The sequence below is a fragment of the Tilletiopsis washingtonensis genome, assembly GCF_003144115.1.
Source record: "Tilletiopsis washingtonensis strain MCA 4186 unplaced genomic scaffold FA09scaffold_5, whole genome shotgun sequence".
Lineage (NCBI taxonomy): Eukaryota > Fungi > Basidiomycota > Exobasidiomycetes > Entylomatales > Tilletiopsis > Tilletiopsis washingtonensis.
Genome location: NW_020312002.1, coordinates 196,806 through 213,613, shown reverse-complemented (window position 1 = coordinate 213,613; position 16,808 = coordinate 196,806). Strand labels below are relative to the sequence as shown.

At 64.9% G+C, this 16,808-nt stretch overlaps 6 protein-coding genes across 6 annotated transcripts; 4 read left to right on the top strand and 2 right to left on the bottom strand.

The window, feature by feature from the left end:
- Positions 1 to 595: 595 nt before the first annotated feature.
- On the bottom strand, positions 596 to 3,245 carry FA09DRAFT_294921 (exocyst complex component Sec6; the record flags this gene model as incomplete). The annotated part of the gene is made up of 5 exons (XM_025740095.1): positions 596 to 854; positions 939 to 1,220; positions 1,300 to 2,738; positions 2,849 to 3,094; positions 3,162 to 3,245. 5 exons carry the CDS (start codon positions 3,243 to 3,245, stop codon positions 596 to 598), a joined length of 2,310 nt encoding a protein of 769 aa, XP_025599921.1.
- Positions 3,246 to 3,555: 310 nt separating this feature from the next.
- On the top strand, positions 3,556 to 5,117 carry FA09DRAFT_328445 (hypothetical protein). The gene is made up of 8 exons (XM_025741773.1): positions 3,556 to 3,769; positions 3,824 to 3,954; positions 4,026 to 4,184; positions 4,288 to 4,381; positions 4,455 to 4,551; positions 4,653 to 4,744; positions 4,885 to 4,938; positions 5,028 to 5,117. Exons 2-8 carry the CDS (start codon positions 3,866 to 3,868, stop codon positions 5,034 to 5,036), a joined length of 594 nt encoding a protein of 197 aa, XP_025599920.1. The 5' UTR covers positions 3,556 to 3,769; positions 3,824 to 3,865; the 3' UTR covers positions 5,037 to 5,117.
- A 1,238-nt stretch (positions 5,118 to 6,355) lies between these two features.
- Positions 6,356 to 6,911, top strand: FA09DRAFT_337152 (putative ribonuclease T1; the record flags this gene model as incomplete). Its single annotated transcript, XM_025743974.1, has 2 exons — positions 6,356 to 6,629; positions 6,802 to 6,911. The coding sequence occupies 2 exons, from the start codon at positions 6,356 to 6,358 to the stop codon at positions 6,909 to 6,911; spliced, it is 384 nt and encodes a 127-aa protein (XP_025599919.1).
- A 2,878-nt stretch (positions 6,912 to 9,789) lies between these two features.
- FA09DRAFT_324725 (hypothetical protein) lies at positions 9,790 to 11,603 on the top strand (the record flags this gene model as incomplete). The annotated part of the gene is made up of 7 exons (XM_025741132.1): positions 9,790 to 9,999; positions 10,068 to 10,224; positions 10,321 to 10,518; positions 10,592 to 10,637; positions 10,710 to 10,765; positions 10,835 to 11,329; positions 11,449 to 11,603. 7 exons carry the CDS (start codon positions 9,790 to 9,792, stop codon positions 11,601 to 11,603), a joined length of 1,317 nt encoding a protein of 438 aa, XP_025599918.1.
- Positions 11,604 to 13,481: 1,878 nt separating this feature from the next.
- On the top strand, positions 13,482 to 15,573 carry FA09DRAFT_316056 (hypothetical protein; the record flags this gene model as incomplete). The annotated part of the gene is made up of 6 exons (XM_025740832.1): positions 13,482 to 13,720; positions 14,188 to 14,265; positions 14,336 to 14,354; positions 14,423 to 14,473; positions 14,538 to 15,076; positions 15,143 to 15,573. The coding sequence occupies exons 1-6, from the start codon at positions 13,714 to 13,716 to the stop codon at positions 15,571 to 15,573; spliced, it is 1,125 nt and encodes a 374-aa protein (XP_025599917.1). The 5' UTR covers positions 13,482 to 13,713.
- Positions 15,574 to 15,672: 99 nt separating this feature from the next.
- On the bottom strand, positions 15,673 to 16,258 carry FA09DRAFT_214062 (hypothetical protein). The gene has a single exon (XM_025739505.1). The coding sequence runs from the start codon at positions 16,100 to 16,102 to the stop codon at positions 15,755 to 15,757; it is 348 nt and encodes a 115-aa protein (XP_025599916.1). The 5' UTR covers positions 16,103 to 16,258; the 3' UTR covers positions 15,673 to 15,754.
- Between the last annotated feature and the right edge of the window lie 550 nt (positions 16,259 to 16,808).

Here is a 16,808-nt window from a genome sequence, read left to right as displayed (position 1 = left end):
CCCCGCCCCCCCGCCCACCCTCCCCCTCCTTTCCCTTTGGCGCGGCACAGCTGCCTTGCTTCTCGAGGGCGACTCAGCTAGCACTGGCCTGCGCGCGCGCGCCGCAGAGGCTCCACTCTGGCGTCGACTCACGTTGCACACACGACACCAAGCCCCTGCTCTCTCCTCTCTCCCACCCCCTCGCCCGTCTCGCTCTGTCCCGATTTCGAGCTTCAGCAACCGCCATCTACATACGACCCTGTACCTCGCTCGCGTGCCCGTCTTGCGGGGGGGTGAGCAACGAGTGCGTTGCACGTAGTGTCTAGAGTTACATATTGAGAGGGGAGAGGGGGCAAGCGAAGAGCGAAAAAGGTGACGATGGTGGAGGAGGGGGGGGGGGCATGGCTTTGCGTGCGCCCTCACGCACGCCGAGTGACGCCGCCGAGGTAGTTGCCGGCGCTGGATGCGAGGGCACTCCATGCCGGCGCGCCCGTCACGCTCGCCGTCATCTGTCCGCCGACGAGGCCGAGGAAGCCATTCGAGTTGGCCTGTTCGATGCGTGACATCTATTTGAGATGACAGGGCGAGGGGGAGGGAGAAGAACGGCATCAGTCACTTACTCTGTCTCCCTCAAGGCCGCTTCTTGCGAGACCACACAACTCACCACAGTCGGTCCAGTCTGCGGCACCTCGGCCAAGCCTTCCTGCTTGACCTTTCTGCGCGCGCTCTCCATGATGGCGCTCACGTCGCTCTTGTCCAAGTCATCGCGTGCGCGCATCAGCGCCTCGAGGAAGCCGAGCTGCGGCCCGTGCGCCTTGGCAAAGGTCCAGTAGGTGAGGAACACCATCGTTGCGGAGGACGTGAGGAGCGAGATGCTGGGCGGCACGTTGACGCACATGAGTCAGCGTGGAAGGGGGGGGGGGGGCACTCGTGTGGGTGGTGCAAAAGTGCCGACTCACATCATCTCCAGCACCTCAAACTTCTCCCTCACTTCCCCTTCGTTGCGGAACGACGCAAACATGGCCACGGCGCTGTCTGCATCGGCGCGCATCTGCTCGCTCGTGGCGGGCATGCGCAGCTTGGAGGTGCGGCGCAGGGCGCCAATGTAGGCCGTGAGGAAGCGATCCATGAGGTCGTCGCAGAGCACGTCGAAGAGCGTGGGCGAGAGCCGCTCGGAATAGTCGTGCGTGTAGTCGCGAATCGTCTCGATGATCGTCGTCGTTGTGCCCTCGGTGTAGAAGCTGGGCAGTGCGCAAGGATCAGTGTTCAGACAGCGCACAGCGTTGCAGCGCAACACGCCCGAGACGCCCGGTGACTCACGCAGGAAAGACGAAGAGATCCTTCAGCGCAGGTCTCAGGTCCGCAAAGACGAGATCGACGAGCACCTGCGTGCATCGCTTCGAGACGTCGAGGTAGCCATTGATGGCATTGTCGATGCCCTCCTTGATGGGCGCCTTGTACTTCTCCGACACTGTCGGCTCGATGCGCAGCAGCAGTGCCTCGCCGTAGTCTGCGCTCTTCAGCTGGTCGTTTGCCAGCGCAATCACATACTCCACCAGGCCTTCGACGACGTCTTCCGGCGTCTTTGCCTCGCGTTGCTTCTTGAACTCGGCCTCGAGAACACGCAGCCACGTGGCTTGCGAACTACGCATCGCCTCGCAGGCATGCGTCACTGCGCGCGCCAGGATCGCAGCTTGTCCCGAGTCAGCGGCGAGGTCGAGCTGCTGGTTGATCATCTCGAAGGCAATGTTGGCGCACTGCAGGCCGTACGCGCCGTCTGCATCTTCCTCCGGCGGGTTGCTTCTGCCGACAAACTCGCGCACCTCGTCGGACATGAGGTTGGCCATCCACTCGTCGATCTTGCGCGTGATGAGGTCGAGGTAGTCGTCGATGATGGACTGTTCTCGTCCCGCGAGAAGACTCGGCTCAAGCCAAGTGGGATCGGCCTTGAGCGACTTCTTGAGCGTCTTGACGTACTCTTGGCAGAACTGATAGAGCGTCAGAAGCGCAGAGGCTTCCGGATCGGTGGCGAGGATGCGCTCGCGCAGCACGGCGCCCAGGTGCTTGTGGTAGCTCTTGACGTACCAGCGGAAGATGTTGTAGTCCTCCGGAAAGGCAGGCACGACGTGCGCCTTGACCGCCTCGAGATCCTTGTACACCCAATCGAGATGATCGAGAAAGCCGAGCGAGCCGCCATCGGCACCGAAGCGCGCCCAGCACTCGTCGAAGAGCTCCCGCGTGGCCTTGTCCATGGCCTCGAGCAGCTTGGGCCGGTAGAGCTTGATCACTCGGGCGTTGGCAATGACGCTGCGGAAGCGAGCGGCGCCCTCCAGGCCCGCCTTCTTGGCCAGCCGAATCGCGGCTGCCTTCTCGTCCGCGCGCGACTCAACCTCGATGGCGCGCAGCAATCGCACCACCACTCCTTCTTGCCCGTCCCTCGCGAGGTCGAGCACGCGCGCTCCAAGCGCCCACAGATACGCCTCAAACTCCTTGACGAGGCCGTCGAGCGGCGTGAAGAACTCGGCCAGCGTGAGGCGCACGTCCGAAGAGCACGTGCGTCCTAGTTGGAGCGTCTCGTTGCGGAACGTCTCGAGCTTGGAGATGTGGAAATGCAGAGCAAGAAGATCGGGCGCTGCGCCGTAGAGGTCGGAACGTGCCTCGGCGAGCCGATGGGCAATCGCCTCGATGCGGCCCGGCAGCTCCGAGAGCTGCTGCAGCATCGTGGCTGACTGGACAAAGTTGCGATGGATCTGCGAGACCTGTTTGGGTTTGCGGGAGCGTGGGACATCAGCCTCGGACTGAGGAGCCTCGCGTAGGTGCAGCTTCCCCGCTGCAAGCTAGCGCGCCAGTCTCGCCACCCCCAACTCACCTCGCTGATGCGTCGGAATGTGCCGCCCTCCCTGCCCTTGCCGTCCTCTCCACACGTCTTCTCCACGTCGGCGAATGCCTCTCTGACGCCTGCCACATCGCGGCGCGTCGCCTGCAGCTTGAGCAGGCCGTCGCGCGTTGCCTCGAGCTGCTCCTTTGCGCCGGCCTTGAGCTTGGCATCGAGCGAGGCCTGCTCCTTGAGGAGCTTCTTGCGCAGCGCGGGCAGCTTGGTCAGATCGTCGGGCGACTGTGGGGAAGATGGGCGCGCGCGTCAGGATAGAGAGAGGAGGGGAGAGCGCAGATGAGAAGCGCACCTTGAGCCAGTCGGCGACGATGTTGGTGGAGGGAGCGACGAGGGCGGAGCTGGGCCCGGCAGTGGCCGAGGTGGCCGCGGCCATGGTGTGCGAGGCGCTGCCGCGTGGGCGCGGTGCGGCAGCAGGCAAGTCGTCGCGCGTGCGGGTGTGGCGGCGCAGCGGCGATGCGCGTGGCGGACGCTGGGCGTGCGATGGAGCCGGTGCGGCAGAGGTGGAGAGGCGAGAGGGAGCGGGAGTGGGAGATGCTGGGCCGCAAGCAAGCGAAGGCGCGCGACTTGCTTTGGATGTCCGTGCGGGGCGAGGCAAGGCGCTGTTCCCACGCGCGCCAGGCTGCGCCCCGACTGCGAGGGCGCCGGCCAACTTCAAGGGCTCGCCTGCTACTCGCCCTGCTGCGCTCTGCTCCACCACCACCGCAGCACAGGCAGCTAGTCGAGTCTTGCTGCTCCACCCCTGTCTGACCGTCACTCCTCGCACACCGAGTGTCCGCCGTGGCAGCGCATCTCTGTCGCCACTCCTTTGGCCACGCCTAGGCGCGTCGCCTCTCTCGCCTGTCCAGCCCTCGTTCTGCCGTTGCCCGCCCGTTGCAGCGCAGCCGAGCTTGCCCTAAGGTCGGGCTGTCGTGCTCATTATCTCGCACGCATGCTCACCGCTCCATAATGCAGATCTTCGCTGCCCATCGTCACCTCGAGCAAGCGCACTCTGGCATGCCGCCGCGCCGCAGTGCGCCCGCGCGTGTGCCCGCTGGCGACTCCTTCGACTATCGTACCGCCACTGCTCCTCCCGATGCGCTGAGGTGAGGCCACACACCCAGCAGAAGTACTCTCCATACTTGTGTTCTGCTCACAACGTCTCACTCCATGCAAGCGGCGGTGCAGAGACGACGATGCTGGTCGACACCTTCATGAAGTCACACCTCAAGCGTCTGCGCAAGGACGCCGATGCCGCAAGTGTCGAGCTCGAGGCGCTGTTTACAGAGGCAGGTGAAAAGGCAACCGAGATGACTGGCGCTTCTGAGGAGCGTGTGTGAGTGCGAGACTTGCCGCAGCTGGAGAAAGAGTTGGACAGGGGTGTAGCTGACGCAACGCCTGTCTCGCCCTCGCTGTCGTCTCTTGGTGCTGCACACAAGCCAGATCTCACTCTCTCGCATCGACTTCGCAATGGCTTCGTCTCCGGCGCCTTCTCTCTCTGAGCTTGACTCTGACCTGGCAGCTCTGCGCGTGGTACGTGTCTACCTCCATCCTCGCCTAGCTCTCTCTCTCTGCGGCGTTACATGCTTACACTGCAGGGGCACAGCAACTGCACGACAACATCTGCCGCTCGTTCCTCGACGTCGTAGTGCATCTAGAGGAGCATGTGAATGACGAAGAGCTGCCTTACGTCGCCAACGATTGTGAGTGCTGCTCGTGCGGCCCTTGTGTCTTTGGGCTTTCCGACTCTCGGCCTCTCACGAGGCGAACGCCTTCCGCTGACCAATCTTTTTGGACTGAATAGATGAGCTGCTGCCCGCCAAGCTGCGCCATTGGCGTCGTGAGCTTGTGCGCAACCACAAGAGCGCCACCGCCGAGCGACTGCGCACGCAAAAGGTACGTGTTTGCTCCCTTTCCGCTCTTCGCCTCTCTTGCCTTGCCCAACTTGCCCTCTGTCTCTTCTTTCGCTCTCTCGCGCGCCCGCAAGGCGAGGTCACAGACTCAGACTGATGGGCAATCGCGCGCTCTCGCATCAGGCATACGTAGATGGCACGCAGCTCGTGACGCTTTACAAGGCCATCTTGTCGCTCGTGAGTCTGCCTCCGCCCCTTCCCCCCTTTCCCGCGGAGCGCTCTCCACATCTCAGAGCTTCGTGAAGCTGATAGGAAGAGCTCTGCAGAGCGCCTAGTGTGTCACCCTTTCCTCCGCCCGCGTTCTGGCCCTCGTGATGCAATGACGCAGCTTGTCACCGCTGCCGCTCGCTTCGAGGATGAGCCTCATGTTCTGAATTGCGCGAGAGATGCTGGGGGGGGGGGGGGGGGGGGGGGGGGGGAGGGCTGCGCTTTCCTCTCTGTTCAACGCCGTGCTCAAAAGGAAAGCCGCCGCTCCTCGGTCTGGCACGGTCCGGGGGCACACGTTTGCTTGCTTCCAGGTGGCCTGCGCCGCACACAACAAGCTCTGGACTTGCCCGCCTGCTCTTCTCCCCCTCATTGCGCTCTCCGCCTGTCGCCATTGGGGGTGCGGCGTGCGGCGTGCGCCTGTCAAGACTGTCAAGACGCGAGAGTTTCGGCATGCACGGCAACGAGGCCCGTTGAGGGCAGCGGCGGCAGCAAGGCTGAGTTGCACGGCGCTAAGAAAGCCCCTTGAGGCCGCAGACGCCAGAGGAAGCGCTGCTGCGCCCGAACGTGGGATGCGGGGAAATGTGGCCCTGCGCGCGTGCCCTCTGGCGACGGCCATCTCTGGCGCTAGCGTCGTTCGGGCTCGCCACGACGCCCGCTGCCGAGCCGCCGGCCGGCGAGGAAGCAGCAGCTGGCAGCATCAGAAGACAAACGGAAAGCCTTGGCCTTGCTGCATCCGCACCACAGCACGCAGCGAACCATCTTGAGCACGTTCACCGGACCAAGCAGACGCAGACGCCGCACGCCCGTGTCCATGTCATGCATCGCTCCGCTCACTAAGGGTGCAGCAGCCTTGCAGCAGCAGCAGCAGCAGCTGCGCATCTTTGGCCCCGCAGCCGCAGCGGCCCTCGCGGCTGCGGGCGCCAGCAGGCCAGGCGCGCATGCGTCAGAGCCGACCTCAACCAAGCTCCAGCTGCCCTTTTCTCGAGGGGTGAAAGGGAGGCGCGCGCGTGCCAGGGCCGCTAATTCGCTCGACGCTGGCCCCGTCTTCGTCTTCGTCAGCCTGCCGCCCGTCAGATTGGCGACCCCCCCACAGACGCGAGCCACGAGGGGGGGCCCTGGGGAGCCTGCTCGCGTGCTGGCGCTAAAGTAGCCTGGGCCCGCAGCTTCCCCTCGGGCCTTTCGCCGTCTCTCGTGCAAGGGGGACGCTGGCGCTGCTCCTCCAGCTTCCCTTGCCCGGGCCCGGCTGCCGCATACGAGCGCGCGAGCAGCTACATAAGAGCGGCAGCTTCCTGATCGCGAGTTGACCAAGTCGCCCATCGATTCCACTCCAGTCTCCCTTTCTCCCCTACTCCTCCCCCGCCCCCCCCTTCCCCTTCTAGCCGTCGCCATGAAGTACACGCTCTTCCTCGTCTCCGCCCTCTGCGCCCTCACGCTCGGCGCTCCGATTGAGCGGCGCGCCACGCCCTCTTCCGTCTCGTGCGGCGGGCGCAGCTACTCGGCGTCGCAGATCAATGGCGCCATCTCCAACGGCGTCAACGACCGTGCCTCCTCCTCGTCGTATCCGCACAGGTACAACAACTACGAGGGCTTCGACTTTAGCGACCGCTGCTCCAGCACGAGCTTCCAGGAGTTCCCTCTCAAGAGCTCGCCTTACACCGGAGGTGAATTTGCAGCGCGCGGGCGGAGGCACGGCGAGGCCAGGTGCAAGGGCAAGGGCGATGAAGAGGTCCAACACTTGACGTGCCCCCCCCAAGCAGCGTCACGCAGAGCTGCTCCATTGTGTTGCTAACCCCCCCCCCCCCCCCCCCCCCCCCCCCCCTCCCCTCTCAACAGGCTCCCCCGGTCCCGACCGCGTCATCTACGGCACCAACAGCGGCGCCTTCTGCGGCGCAATCTACCACGCCTCGTCGTCGGACAACTCCTTTGTGCGCTGCAGCTACTAAGCCACGCTGCAAAGGGCATCCCCACAGCAAGGACAGCCCCCTCGCGACAGTGCGCAAGATCGAGAGAGCGGGCTTTGCTTCTCTCTCTCTCTCTCTCTCTCTCTCTCTCTCTCTCTCTGTCTCTCTGCATCACACCATGCCCACCATTCATTCTCTTTGCACGTCCTCCCTCTTCCCCACATCCAATTGGCTGCCTCGCCAAGCGTTGCAGCGCGCTTCTTCTGTTCTCCCCCACGTCACGCACCCACCGAAGGCGAGAGAGCCTAATTGCCATCGTCTCCTCTTTTCCTTCTCATGGTTTCTCATCGATCCTGCGCAGTGTATCTGATGTGGGTTGCGTTACCCCCATGCGCATGTGTCTCAAATACTAGGCAATCGTGCACCCTGGCCCAACGCTTGTGCCGGCCTTAAGGCGTCCTGTCCCACTCCTCCCAGCTGCAGCTCCTCTGGTGCCGCCTTGGACGCAGGCGACGCAGCAGCAGCAGCAGCAGCGGGAGAAGACACGAGGCCCAACTCGGCATCCTGCAGCGCCGCGCGCTTGCCGGCGCTGTAGCCTTGCGAGGTGCCTATGATGAATGTCTGGTCTCGCGCGCGCCAAGGGGGGCGGCGAGTCAGCCATGAGGGAAACTGGGCAAGTGCGGGAAAGAAGAGAAAAGTAGAGGGGGGAAGGGGGGGGGACGTGGCAAGAAGGAGCAGGTGACGCTGTGAGAGGCCGGCGGTGGAGAAGATCGCGCAGATTGCGCTGGATGCACAATAACCCCCCCCCCCCCCTCTCTCCCCCTCTTCCCCTGCGATGCGCCAGAAAAAGAGATGGATCTCTTCCTGTCTCAGCACCGGGAGGCTGCGAGAGCTCGTGACAAAGTGTGAAGCGGGGGGGCTCAAGTGGTCGTCCAGAATGGCGCCAGCCTGCGAAGCTTGCTCTCATGAGGGGACTGCAGGAGGCACACCTCTCGCAGTCGGTCCCCAAGAAAGTGCCCAGCTCGCCTGCTCTCTGCTTCCTGACTCCTACCTGACCCCCATCCGGTGCTGTGCCTCTCGCTCATCCCCCTCGAGCTAGATTTTCCGTGTCCATCGCCGCTGGTCTGGCCACACCAGCCACTCGCACCCGCTCGATGCTCTCCGTCCCAGCGCCGCCCTCTTACTTCTCCCTGCGGCTCCCATCTGCCGTCCAGCTGGCCAGCGCATGCCCCCCCCCCCCACAATGCGACTCTCGGCCCTCTCGTCGAGGCTGCACGGCACATGGCGCAACACTCACCAAGCTGCCGACACAGCTGGCGAAGAGAATCATGGTGCGTGTGCTCCAGAGCTGCGGCGGCGGCGGGCCTCTGGAGCGCGGCAGCGGCAGCGGCAGTGGCGTGCGCGGCGTGCGCGATGGCCCTGCTCCTCCTCCTCCTCCGCCGCCTGCGCCGCTCCCGCCTCCTGGCGCACCGGCGGCGGGCCGAGGAGCGCCGCTGGCGTGGCTGGCGCTCTTGCTGCTGCCTGCGTCACTGGCGGCGCCGGCGCGAGGCTTGAAGGGCCGAGGCGAGGCGAACAAGGTGAAGGCCATTTGTCGAGCGCAAGGAGCGCACGGGCGCCTTGTTGAGGGGCAAAGAGCGAGGGGCAAAAGCGAAGAGGGCAACGGACCGGAGCCGGGGCGTGCTGGCGTGTGCGTCGTTGCTGTGCGGAAAGATGGGCGCTCGTGCACGATCGACGATGCAGAGAGCGTGCGCAGGTGCGTGGTATGCTTCTGCTTGCGCTGCCGACTCAGACTGGGGAGAGGGACTTGGAAGTGGAGGAGGTGAAGCTGCGCGCTGCATCGCTTCGAGTTCGCGTCAAGGCGCATGGCGGGAGCGGAGAGACGGACGGGATTATCCGGCGCGACTACAACCACCCTCGCCGCGCTTCTCGTCGCCTCGCCGAGGCTGTATTCAGAGATCAGCCGGCCCAGACGAAGCCGAGGCTCGGACCGCCGCCGGCCGGTCAAGGTGCAGCAGGTCTCGCTTCCCCGCATCTCGCCTCCAGCTCAGCAGCGCTGACACGCGCAGCCGACGGAAGCCGCGCCCGCAGCATCGCACGGCAGCGCAGCAGCACAGCAGCAAGGTACATGGCTTGCCTCGGCGCCGTGGCACCAATCAAGTTTGCCGGAGCGCAGCATGGCGATGCTCTCGCGTCTCACGGCACGCAGCGAGAGAGAGAGAGAGAGAAGGTCCCCTGTCATCGGGTACGCAGCCCCGGTGCCGAGCGCTCACAGCTGCAGAGTCGAGTTCTCTCCGCACCCGCACCCGCCACGCTTCCGTCGGGGGCGCTGCACGCCAAAGGCTACCCATCCTTGCTCTTGCGCCGTGCGACGTCGGAGGAGCTGCTCGCTATACCCTCGCTTGCCCTGCTTTGGTCCCTCTGCCTCTTGCCTGTGATGCTCGCCAAGCCATCGCTCTCAGGGACCTGAGCGGCCCTCTTGAGGACGTTTTCACCCGCAAGCGAAGCATCGAAAGCGAGAGGCATTTGGCGTGCTCTGCCCCCTCTACACGTCACGTCCTTGACAGACGCCAGCCCCTGAGGGCGGAGAGTTGCTCCCGCGCACCGTGCCGGTCCTCTCGCGTCGTTTCTCGCACATCACACGCCGCCGCACGCTGCCTGTCTTTGCCTTCTCTCAACAAGTGAGAGTCTCCAAGCGCTCGGCAAGCGCGAAGCGGCGTCACATCCCCTCGAGAGCAACTCGGCCCAAGCGCACGGCAGCGGCACAGCGTCAGAGCAAGCGGCCCGGCACCTGCGCGCTCAGACGGGGCGTCCAGGGTGCGAGAGCAGCCGGCAGCCAAGGGTATAAGAGAGCCACCCTCCTCTCGCTTCTTCCCGTCTCTTGCTTCTCAAACCTCAAACCTTCCGACGCGCTACTCACACCATGTCCGCATTCTCACCAAGCACTCTGGCGCTCCTCGCGCTCCCGCTGCTCCTCGTGGCGCACGTGCTCCACGTCCGGCACCAGCGCCACAAGCTGCGGCGCTCCATCGAGGCCCTCTTCCTCCATCGCTACGCCCTGTCGGCCGAGGATGAAGCACGCGGGCTGCCTCGCATGACGCAGGCTGGCCTGCGTGGCATCCGCGATGCCCAGGTGAGTAAACATTGCGCTCACTCCTTCTGCCCTCTCCGCCCTTCGCTGACCATCACATGCGCGCACAGTACATCTGGCACACTCTGGCGTCGTACGAAATGCCCTGGGTCTCCCTCAAGTCGCTCGAAATTGCAGTCTTTCGCACGTATGGCATCCCTACGATTTCGCGCATCCTGATGCGCACCGGGCAGCTGGGCGCAAAAGAGAAGAGCAGTCGTCGCTTCGGTTCGTCCTTCCTCCCTCCCCCCCCCCCCCCCCCCCCCCCCCCCTTGCTCCCAGCGAGAACTAAGACCTGCGATGGGGGACACACAGTCGACACAGGTCTCCTCGTCGCCTCCTTCTTCACGTATCCCATCCCGCGCCTCGACTTGCAAGACAACGACGTGGCGCGTCCGGGAGAGGAGGACTATCTCATCCCCGACGATCCACGCTCCGCAATCGCGCTTGCTCGCGTCAACTTTTTGCACCGCAGAGCCAATGGCATTCATGGACCGAAAGGAGCGGGCATCTCGAATGACGGTGAGTGGTGGCCGAGCGACGAAGCGCGAGGGGCCGGTGCGCTGCATGCTGATGGATGGGCCCGCTGGTGCAGATCTGGTGTACACTCTCTCTACGTTTGTCTTCCAGCCCGTCCGCTTGTAAGTCTTGCTTTCCCTGCCCGTCAAGAGTCACGCTTCGCCTCTTCCTTGTCGCTCATTCTCGCAACGCAGCTACAAGGTGATGGGCTACCGCGAAGCCACGCCTCTAGAGGAAGAAGCTCTCTACGGTACGCCCCCCCCCCCCCCCCTGCCTTCTTCCTCTCGCCTTTCCGAATCTCATCTTCTGTCTTCGCCAGCCGTCTTCTACCACGTCGGCCGCTGCATGGGCATGCATTCCATCCCTGCGACGCGCGAGGCGTTTGCCGCATGGGCCGAGGCGTACGAAGTCAAGCACCTCATCTGTGCCGAGTCCAACGTCAAGCTGGCCGAGCGCACCGTCGATGTGCTCCTCGCGCACGCGCCCAAGGCATTGCGGCCCGCGCTCAGTCACGTCATTGCGTGCGTGATGGACGAGCGTCTGCGTCTGGCCGTCGGCTTCGCCGCGCCGCCGACGTGGCTCAAGACGCTCATGCAGGGCGTCTTCATGACGTTTGGCGCCGTCCAGAGACATCTTTGCCTGCCGAGAAGGCATGCATGCGGCATTGCGCCGTACGCCAACGAGAACATCTCGGGCCTGCAAGGCATCGGAATGTGCCCTGCGACGGGCGCGATGGAGGGAGAAGGCAAGACTTGTCCTGTGGGAGCGAGTGAGAAGGGAGAAGCAAAGGCTAGGATGCATCCGCATTGGGCTGGTGAGTTCTCTTTGCTCCTGCACTACCTCGGCTCTCTCCTCTGACGCTCACCGCTTCGTCGACAGAGTCCGACCCTCACGTGAGCCCTACCCTTCTCTTCCGGCCCCGCTTACCTCCAGCTGACGCCGTCTCGCGCCAGTACATGCCTCCCGTCCCGCGCTACTCGCTCTACTGGTTCTACGAGCGCTTCTTCGTCGCCGAAGAGCAGAGGTGGGGCGCAAAGAAGTGGGCGGGCAAGGGCTATCGCCTTGAGGAATGCGGTCCGAGGGGGTGAGTAGGGGGCAAGACGTGGAAACTCGAGGACGCTTGCCTGGAGAGGTCGTGCATTGACGCCCAAGCGCTCTCCACAGCCTGGAGCGTATTGGACACGCCGAGATTTTGGCGGAAGCGACGCGCTTGCATGGCAAGCCGGTAAGTCTGAAGCGCGCACAGCACCCCCTTGAGGAGCCCCAAGCTGATCTAGGCGGCGTTCGCAGCTCACTGGCATCTGGGCCTTCGAACCTCACTCCTCGGGCCCCACGACGACGGAGGACAAGAGTGAATGAACGGCACCATGACAGGCTGCCTCTCTCTCTCGTGTCGACGCGAAGGACAAGGAGCTGGGAGCCCGACCCGACTCGCCCTCGAAACGACTCGCATGAGACTCGCTACTCTTCTCTTTCTCTGTGCTTCCGCCCCCCGACTCGCAGCTTCAACTTCGAAGTTCTGTCAATACTTATTCTCACGAGCACATAGCACGCCCTCCTTCTTGATCCTCTCTGTTGCTCGTGTGCGAGCTCGCTGGTCGGACTCTTACTGTGAGCTTTGAGTGTCGTTGGCAGTGGGAGAGCCCAACAGAGCGGGAAGCGCGCTGTGTGCTGTGCTTCTTGGCAGACCCAGATGCGAGAAGAGACGGCCCGCGGGCGAAAAGCCTGGCCGCGTTGCGCCGAGCACCGCGCCGAGAGCGTCATGCGCTATGCGCCGCAGATCCTTGACAGAAAGAAGGGTCCGCCGTTCCTGCATGTCCGCCGACTCGCTCGCGGCCAAGGCTAGTGAGCACAAGAGACAGGAGAACGGCAGGGGCTCAAGTCAGTGCTGAGTGAGAGGTGAGGGAAGGAAGGCTCTGGAGCACATCAAGAACCCGAGAGAGAGAGGGAGGAGCGAGCGAGGCAAGATCGGGCAGATGAGGCGCAAGTGAGGGCGGTGCGAGCGCACGCAGAACGGCTGGAACGGCGAGACGGCGTCTCTTCCCGGTCCGAGCGAGGGCGTGTGCGGCATGAGATGTGCGCAACGCCCAGCCATGCCTCATGCCTGCGGCTGTGCGAGCCTCTTGATGGGAGGCGTCGCAGCTGCCGCAGCGCTGGGAGCTGGCTACTCAGACTCTGACTGTACGGTGCGGTGGAGCGCTCGTGTGCCGAGCTGCAAGCTGCCGCTGTGCCGTCGCTTTCGGCGCCGCACCTTCTTTGCGCCCTGCCCTCTCTTTCATCACTTGCCTCGCCTGGCGCCGCGGCACGAGCTGAGACGGCGCGTCATCCAACTCCACGCTTGCAGGCATCTCATCGGCTGCTTGTGAGCGACCCTCAGAAGGCGCCGAGGTCTATCGCTCTCCCTCTCTCTCGCTGCTGCGCGTCGAGATACGCACAGCGAGCGCATACTCGACTGTAGCAGAGCGAGATCTTAACCGCTGTGAGAGGAGGCGAGAGCTCGGCATGTCGAGGGAGTGCGGTGCGAGGCGGCCGCCGCAAGCGGAGGCAGCGCCGGCAGGCGAGCAGCGAGATGAGAGAGCAAGGCGCGCCGCGCGCCTGCAGTTGCCGCCGCCTCCGGGTGCCGAGCGTCGCGCGGCTGCGAGGCGTGCGGCTGTGCTGCAGGAGACTGCTCGCGTGCCGCCGGGATGCCAGACGCGCCGAGCCCCTCTCTCGAGGGCGAGGGCGCGGCGCGCGGGGCTATCCTGAGGCGCCCTCAGCCTCTGCCGCTGAGCCGCGCCGGCGCTACGCCGCGACGTGCAACGGCCGCGCTTGTCTCCTCTCCACCAACTCAAGCTCCCACCGCTCCAGCTCCAGCACCTCTCGTCGTCACACGTCTTCGCCTCGCCTTCGTCAGCCACGCCACGCCACGCCGCGTGCGCACCGCCCATCACATTCCCTGCCATCGCTCCTTGCTGCTGCTCTCTCGACTCTCCGTCTCGCCCGTCCACTCGTCCCCCCACGCGCGCGCGCGCGCATCGAGCCCTCTTGCTTCGCGCCCACGTCTGCCGCTCAGTGCAGCCCACCGCTCGAAGAGAGAAAGAGAGAGACACCGCTTTCCCCTTCGTGCGCGCTCCATACCCTCAGCAGTGCTCTCTCCCCGGGCGCAAGCCAGCTAGCTCTGCGCGCTAGCACCTTGCCCGCAAGTCAAGTGCGCCCAGCATGTCCGGTGAGTGTGTGTCTTTGCCTCGAGGTGCAGACGCAGGCTTGGACGAGTGCCGCATGAGCATCGCCGAGGGCTCGTACAAAGTGGTGCGATGGCGAGGACCTCGCAGGCGCAAAAGAGGCGCAGCATCAGTGCGCGCGCGCGGCAGGGAGCAGCGGGGCAGGCATGACGATGCGGGGCGGCGAGATGCATGGAGCAGCAGGGAAACGCTTGCCGCACGAGGATGGCGCCAGCTGCAGAAAGTGGCGTTCTGCGGCCAGCACTGGCACACACACAGACGTGACGTGCGCAATGAGTTGGGTCGGCCGTGAGCGCATGCATGTTCTTGATGCGCAAGCGTGCCACTTGGCCGTCCCTCGTCTGGCGACACGTCTTGTGCATACATGACGGCTGCCAGGCTCCTCTTCTCCGTCGACTTGCCTTCTTTTGACCAGCCTGGCTTACACGCGCGTTGCCCTGCCCCCCGCCAGCGGTGTACTCGATCTACACGTCTCCCAACCATGCGCCGATTCCCAATCACCTGCCGACGCTAATCGTGACGCCTCATGGTGAGTCTCGCGACCCGCGCGCGCGCATTCTATTGCCGCATCCCTTGCTCACGTCGCTCGCCATCGTCAGGTCAACCACACCACACGCTGTTCGTCGCGCGCGCGCAGAGCCGCAACTGCCGGGCGCATCTTGTGCTCACACTGCTTCTTCGCACAGCTACTCCTACATCCACACGTCATTCAACAAGGAGACGTACCTCCTGACGCCGTGCGTTGATGGCGCATGCGTCTGCCGGACTTGTGTGTGCCCCGCCCGCTCACACCTTGCGCAGATCTCCGCAGGGCGACCTGTGCGTCGCCAAGATGGTGCCTCCTCCCGGCTCTCGCGGTCCGGGAGGACCTGGCACCTCTGATCCCGGGCACGCCGCCGACCCTACGCGCGACCGCTCGGTGCGCTGCGAGGCGTCGCGCAACCTCAAGTGGAGCATCACCAACACGGGCATCCACGCGCCCGTGTACAAGCTCACGCTGCCGAACCCGGATGCGCCGGGCAACGAGCAGCCGCTGTTCCAGATCAGCAAGCCAAATCCAAACGCCACGTGGTGGACGCTCTTCTACTTTACGTACGCCGGCCATCTCATCCCGCCCAAGCGCATCGAGTTTGGCAAGATCCAGAAGAACGCCGCCAGCGGCAGCGGTGGAGGCGGCGGCGGCACGCGCGTCAGCATTACGGGCAAGACGGCGGAGGAGAAGGCCGTGTGGCAGACGTTGGGCGAGGGCAACGAGGACATGGTCGAGTGGATCGTGCTCTGTGCCGCGCTCAACGTGCTCGACGAGGAGATCATCAAGGCGGCAGAGCGCAGCGGCCTCGGTGGCTCTGCGGCGCCTCAAGCGCGCGGCGGCGCAGGCGTGGGCGCGGGCGGCGCGGCGGCCAGAGCCGTGCCGTCAAGTCGTCCCGGACCGGCTCATACGCCCGTGCAGCGCCCTGGTCCGGCACCTGCGCCGTTCCAACCGCAGCCGCCTCGTACGAATAGTGGGCCTCGACCGGGCCAGCCGGATCCGCGCGCGTATCCGCAGCAACAGGCGCACCAGCAACAGCAGCAGCAATACCGTGGTCCGCCGCCGCAGCAGCAGCAAGGAGGCTTCCCGCAGCCTGGTCGCGGACCGCCGCCGCCTCCGCAGCAGGCCAGCTCGTACGGCGGCTCTGCACCGCCTCCGCGCGGGCCGCCGGGAGGAGGCGGCTCGTACGGTCCACCGCAAGGCCAGCGTGGCCCGCCGCCGCCGCAACACATGCAGCAGCGCGGACCGCCGCCGCCGCCGCCGCATCATGCGCAGGGAGCGGCGGTGTCGAATGGAAGGCGTTTTTAGAGGGAGGGGAGGTTGAGCGAGGAGGAGTAGCTCGAGAAGCTCAAGGAGGAGGAGTAGAGGGAGGAGAGAGAGCAGTAGCAGCAGCGCAGCAGCCACGACGGCCGCAAGCGCCGCCGCAGCAGCAACGACCACCGCAGCAGCAGCAGCAGCAGTTGCCATCGCCGCCACCACTGCCGCTGCATCAACCTGCCACGATGGCGCCGCCGCCACCTCCGCCGTCGGCATCGAGGTCGGCGTCACGCAAAGGGCCCGGCTTGCTCAGTCGCGCACGATCATGGGCGGCCAAGTGATGAGGCGGAGGGATGGCGCGTTTGGGCGAGTCGTTCGTGGGACGCCTAGGCCGGGACAAGACGACGTAGCCGGCGGAGACGGCACCGTACACGCACTGCAGTCTCGGCAGCGATCGCTGTCGGTATCGCTGCGTGTACGTGCTTCTTCCAACGGCTAGGTCTTCTTCTCGCGCTCTGGCGTCTCCGAGCAGATCTCTCTCGCGCATCTCTCTCCTCATCTCCATCGGTCGGTCGGTCATCGTCACTGCTCTTCTCTCCCACCTTCTTCGCTTCGCTCTCTCCTTCTCGACTCTCCTCGCTCAACACAACATGTCGCACGTTCATCAACTCCCGATCTCCGTCATACCTCACGCCTCATCGTGCACCTGATTTCGCGTTTGCTGTATCGTCTCCCCCCCTTCACCCCCGCCCGCCCTTGTCGCGCGCAGGCCGCGCCGCACCTCTCATCCCCACCCAACGTAGATCCGACGTCTGCGCCGCCCTCCTCTCCTCGGAGGAGAAGGAGAGGAGAGGAAGCGCACAGACCTCGTCCCTTCCTCCACTCGACGTTTCACAAGCTACGCTCCTCACTTCTCTTTTCCCGCTCTCCCTTCACACATCGACCCCTCGACCCCCACTCTTCTCTGCTTCGATCCCGTCCCCGCGAACCCGCGTCTCGTCTCTCCAGCCCACCTGTAATCTCACTTTCTCCAACAACGCCGCACGCCGCAGTCGGAAGCGTGAAGAGGGGCTGTGCGCAGCATAGGCGAAGGCTGGGGCAGCGCACACGACACACGCGCGCGGAGAGGGCACGCGCCGGCACAGCCTCGGAGGCGGCCGCGGCGCGTCTCACGGCGGACGGGTCACGCCGCGCTTAGAACGTCGCTGGACGCCGACGCGCGACTTGCCCTCCCACCTCCACACCGCACCTTGCTCCCGGCGCATCGCAGCGCATCGCTCTCTCTC

Excerpts from the sequence above, each read along its gene's own strand:
- FA09DRAFT_328445 (XM_025741773.1), top strand. The coding sequence starts at position 3,866 with ATGCCGCCGCGCCGCAGTGCGCCCGCGCGTGTGCCCGCTGGCGACTCC. Across the intron at positions 4,382-4,454 it reads ACCTGGCAGCTCTGCGCGTG|CAACTGCACGACAACATCTG; the intron begins GTACGTGTCTAC and ends GCAGGGGCACAG. Across the intron at positions 4,745-4,884 it reads AGCGACTGCGCACGCAAAAG|GCATACGTAGATGGCACGCA; the intron begins GTACGTGTTTGC and ends CTCTCGCATCAG.
- FA09DRAFT_214062 (XM_025739505.1), bottom strand. The coding sequence starts at position 16,102 with ATGACCGACCGACCGATGGAGATGAGGAGAGAGATGCGCGAGAGAGAT.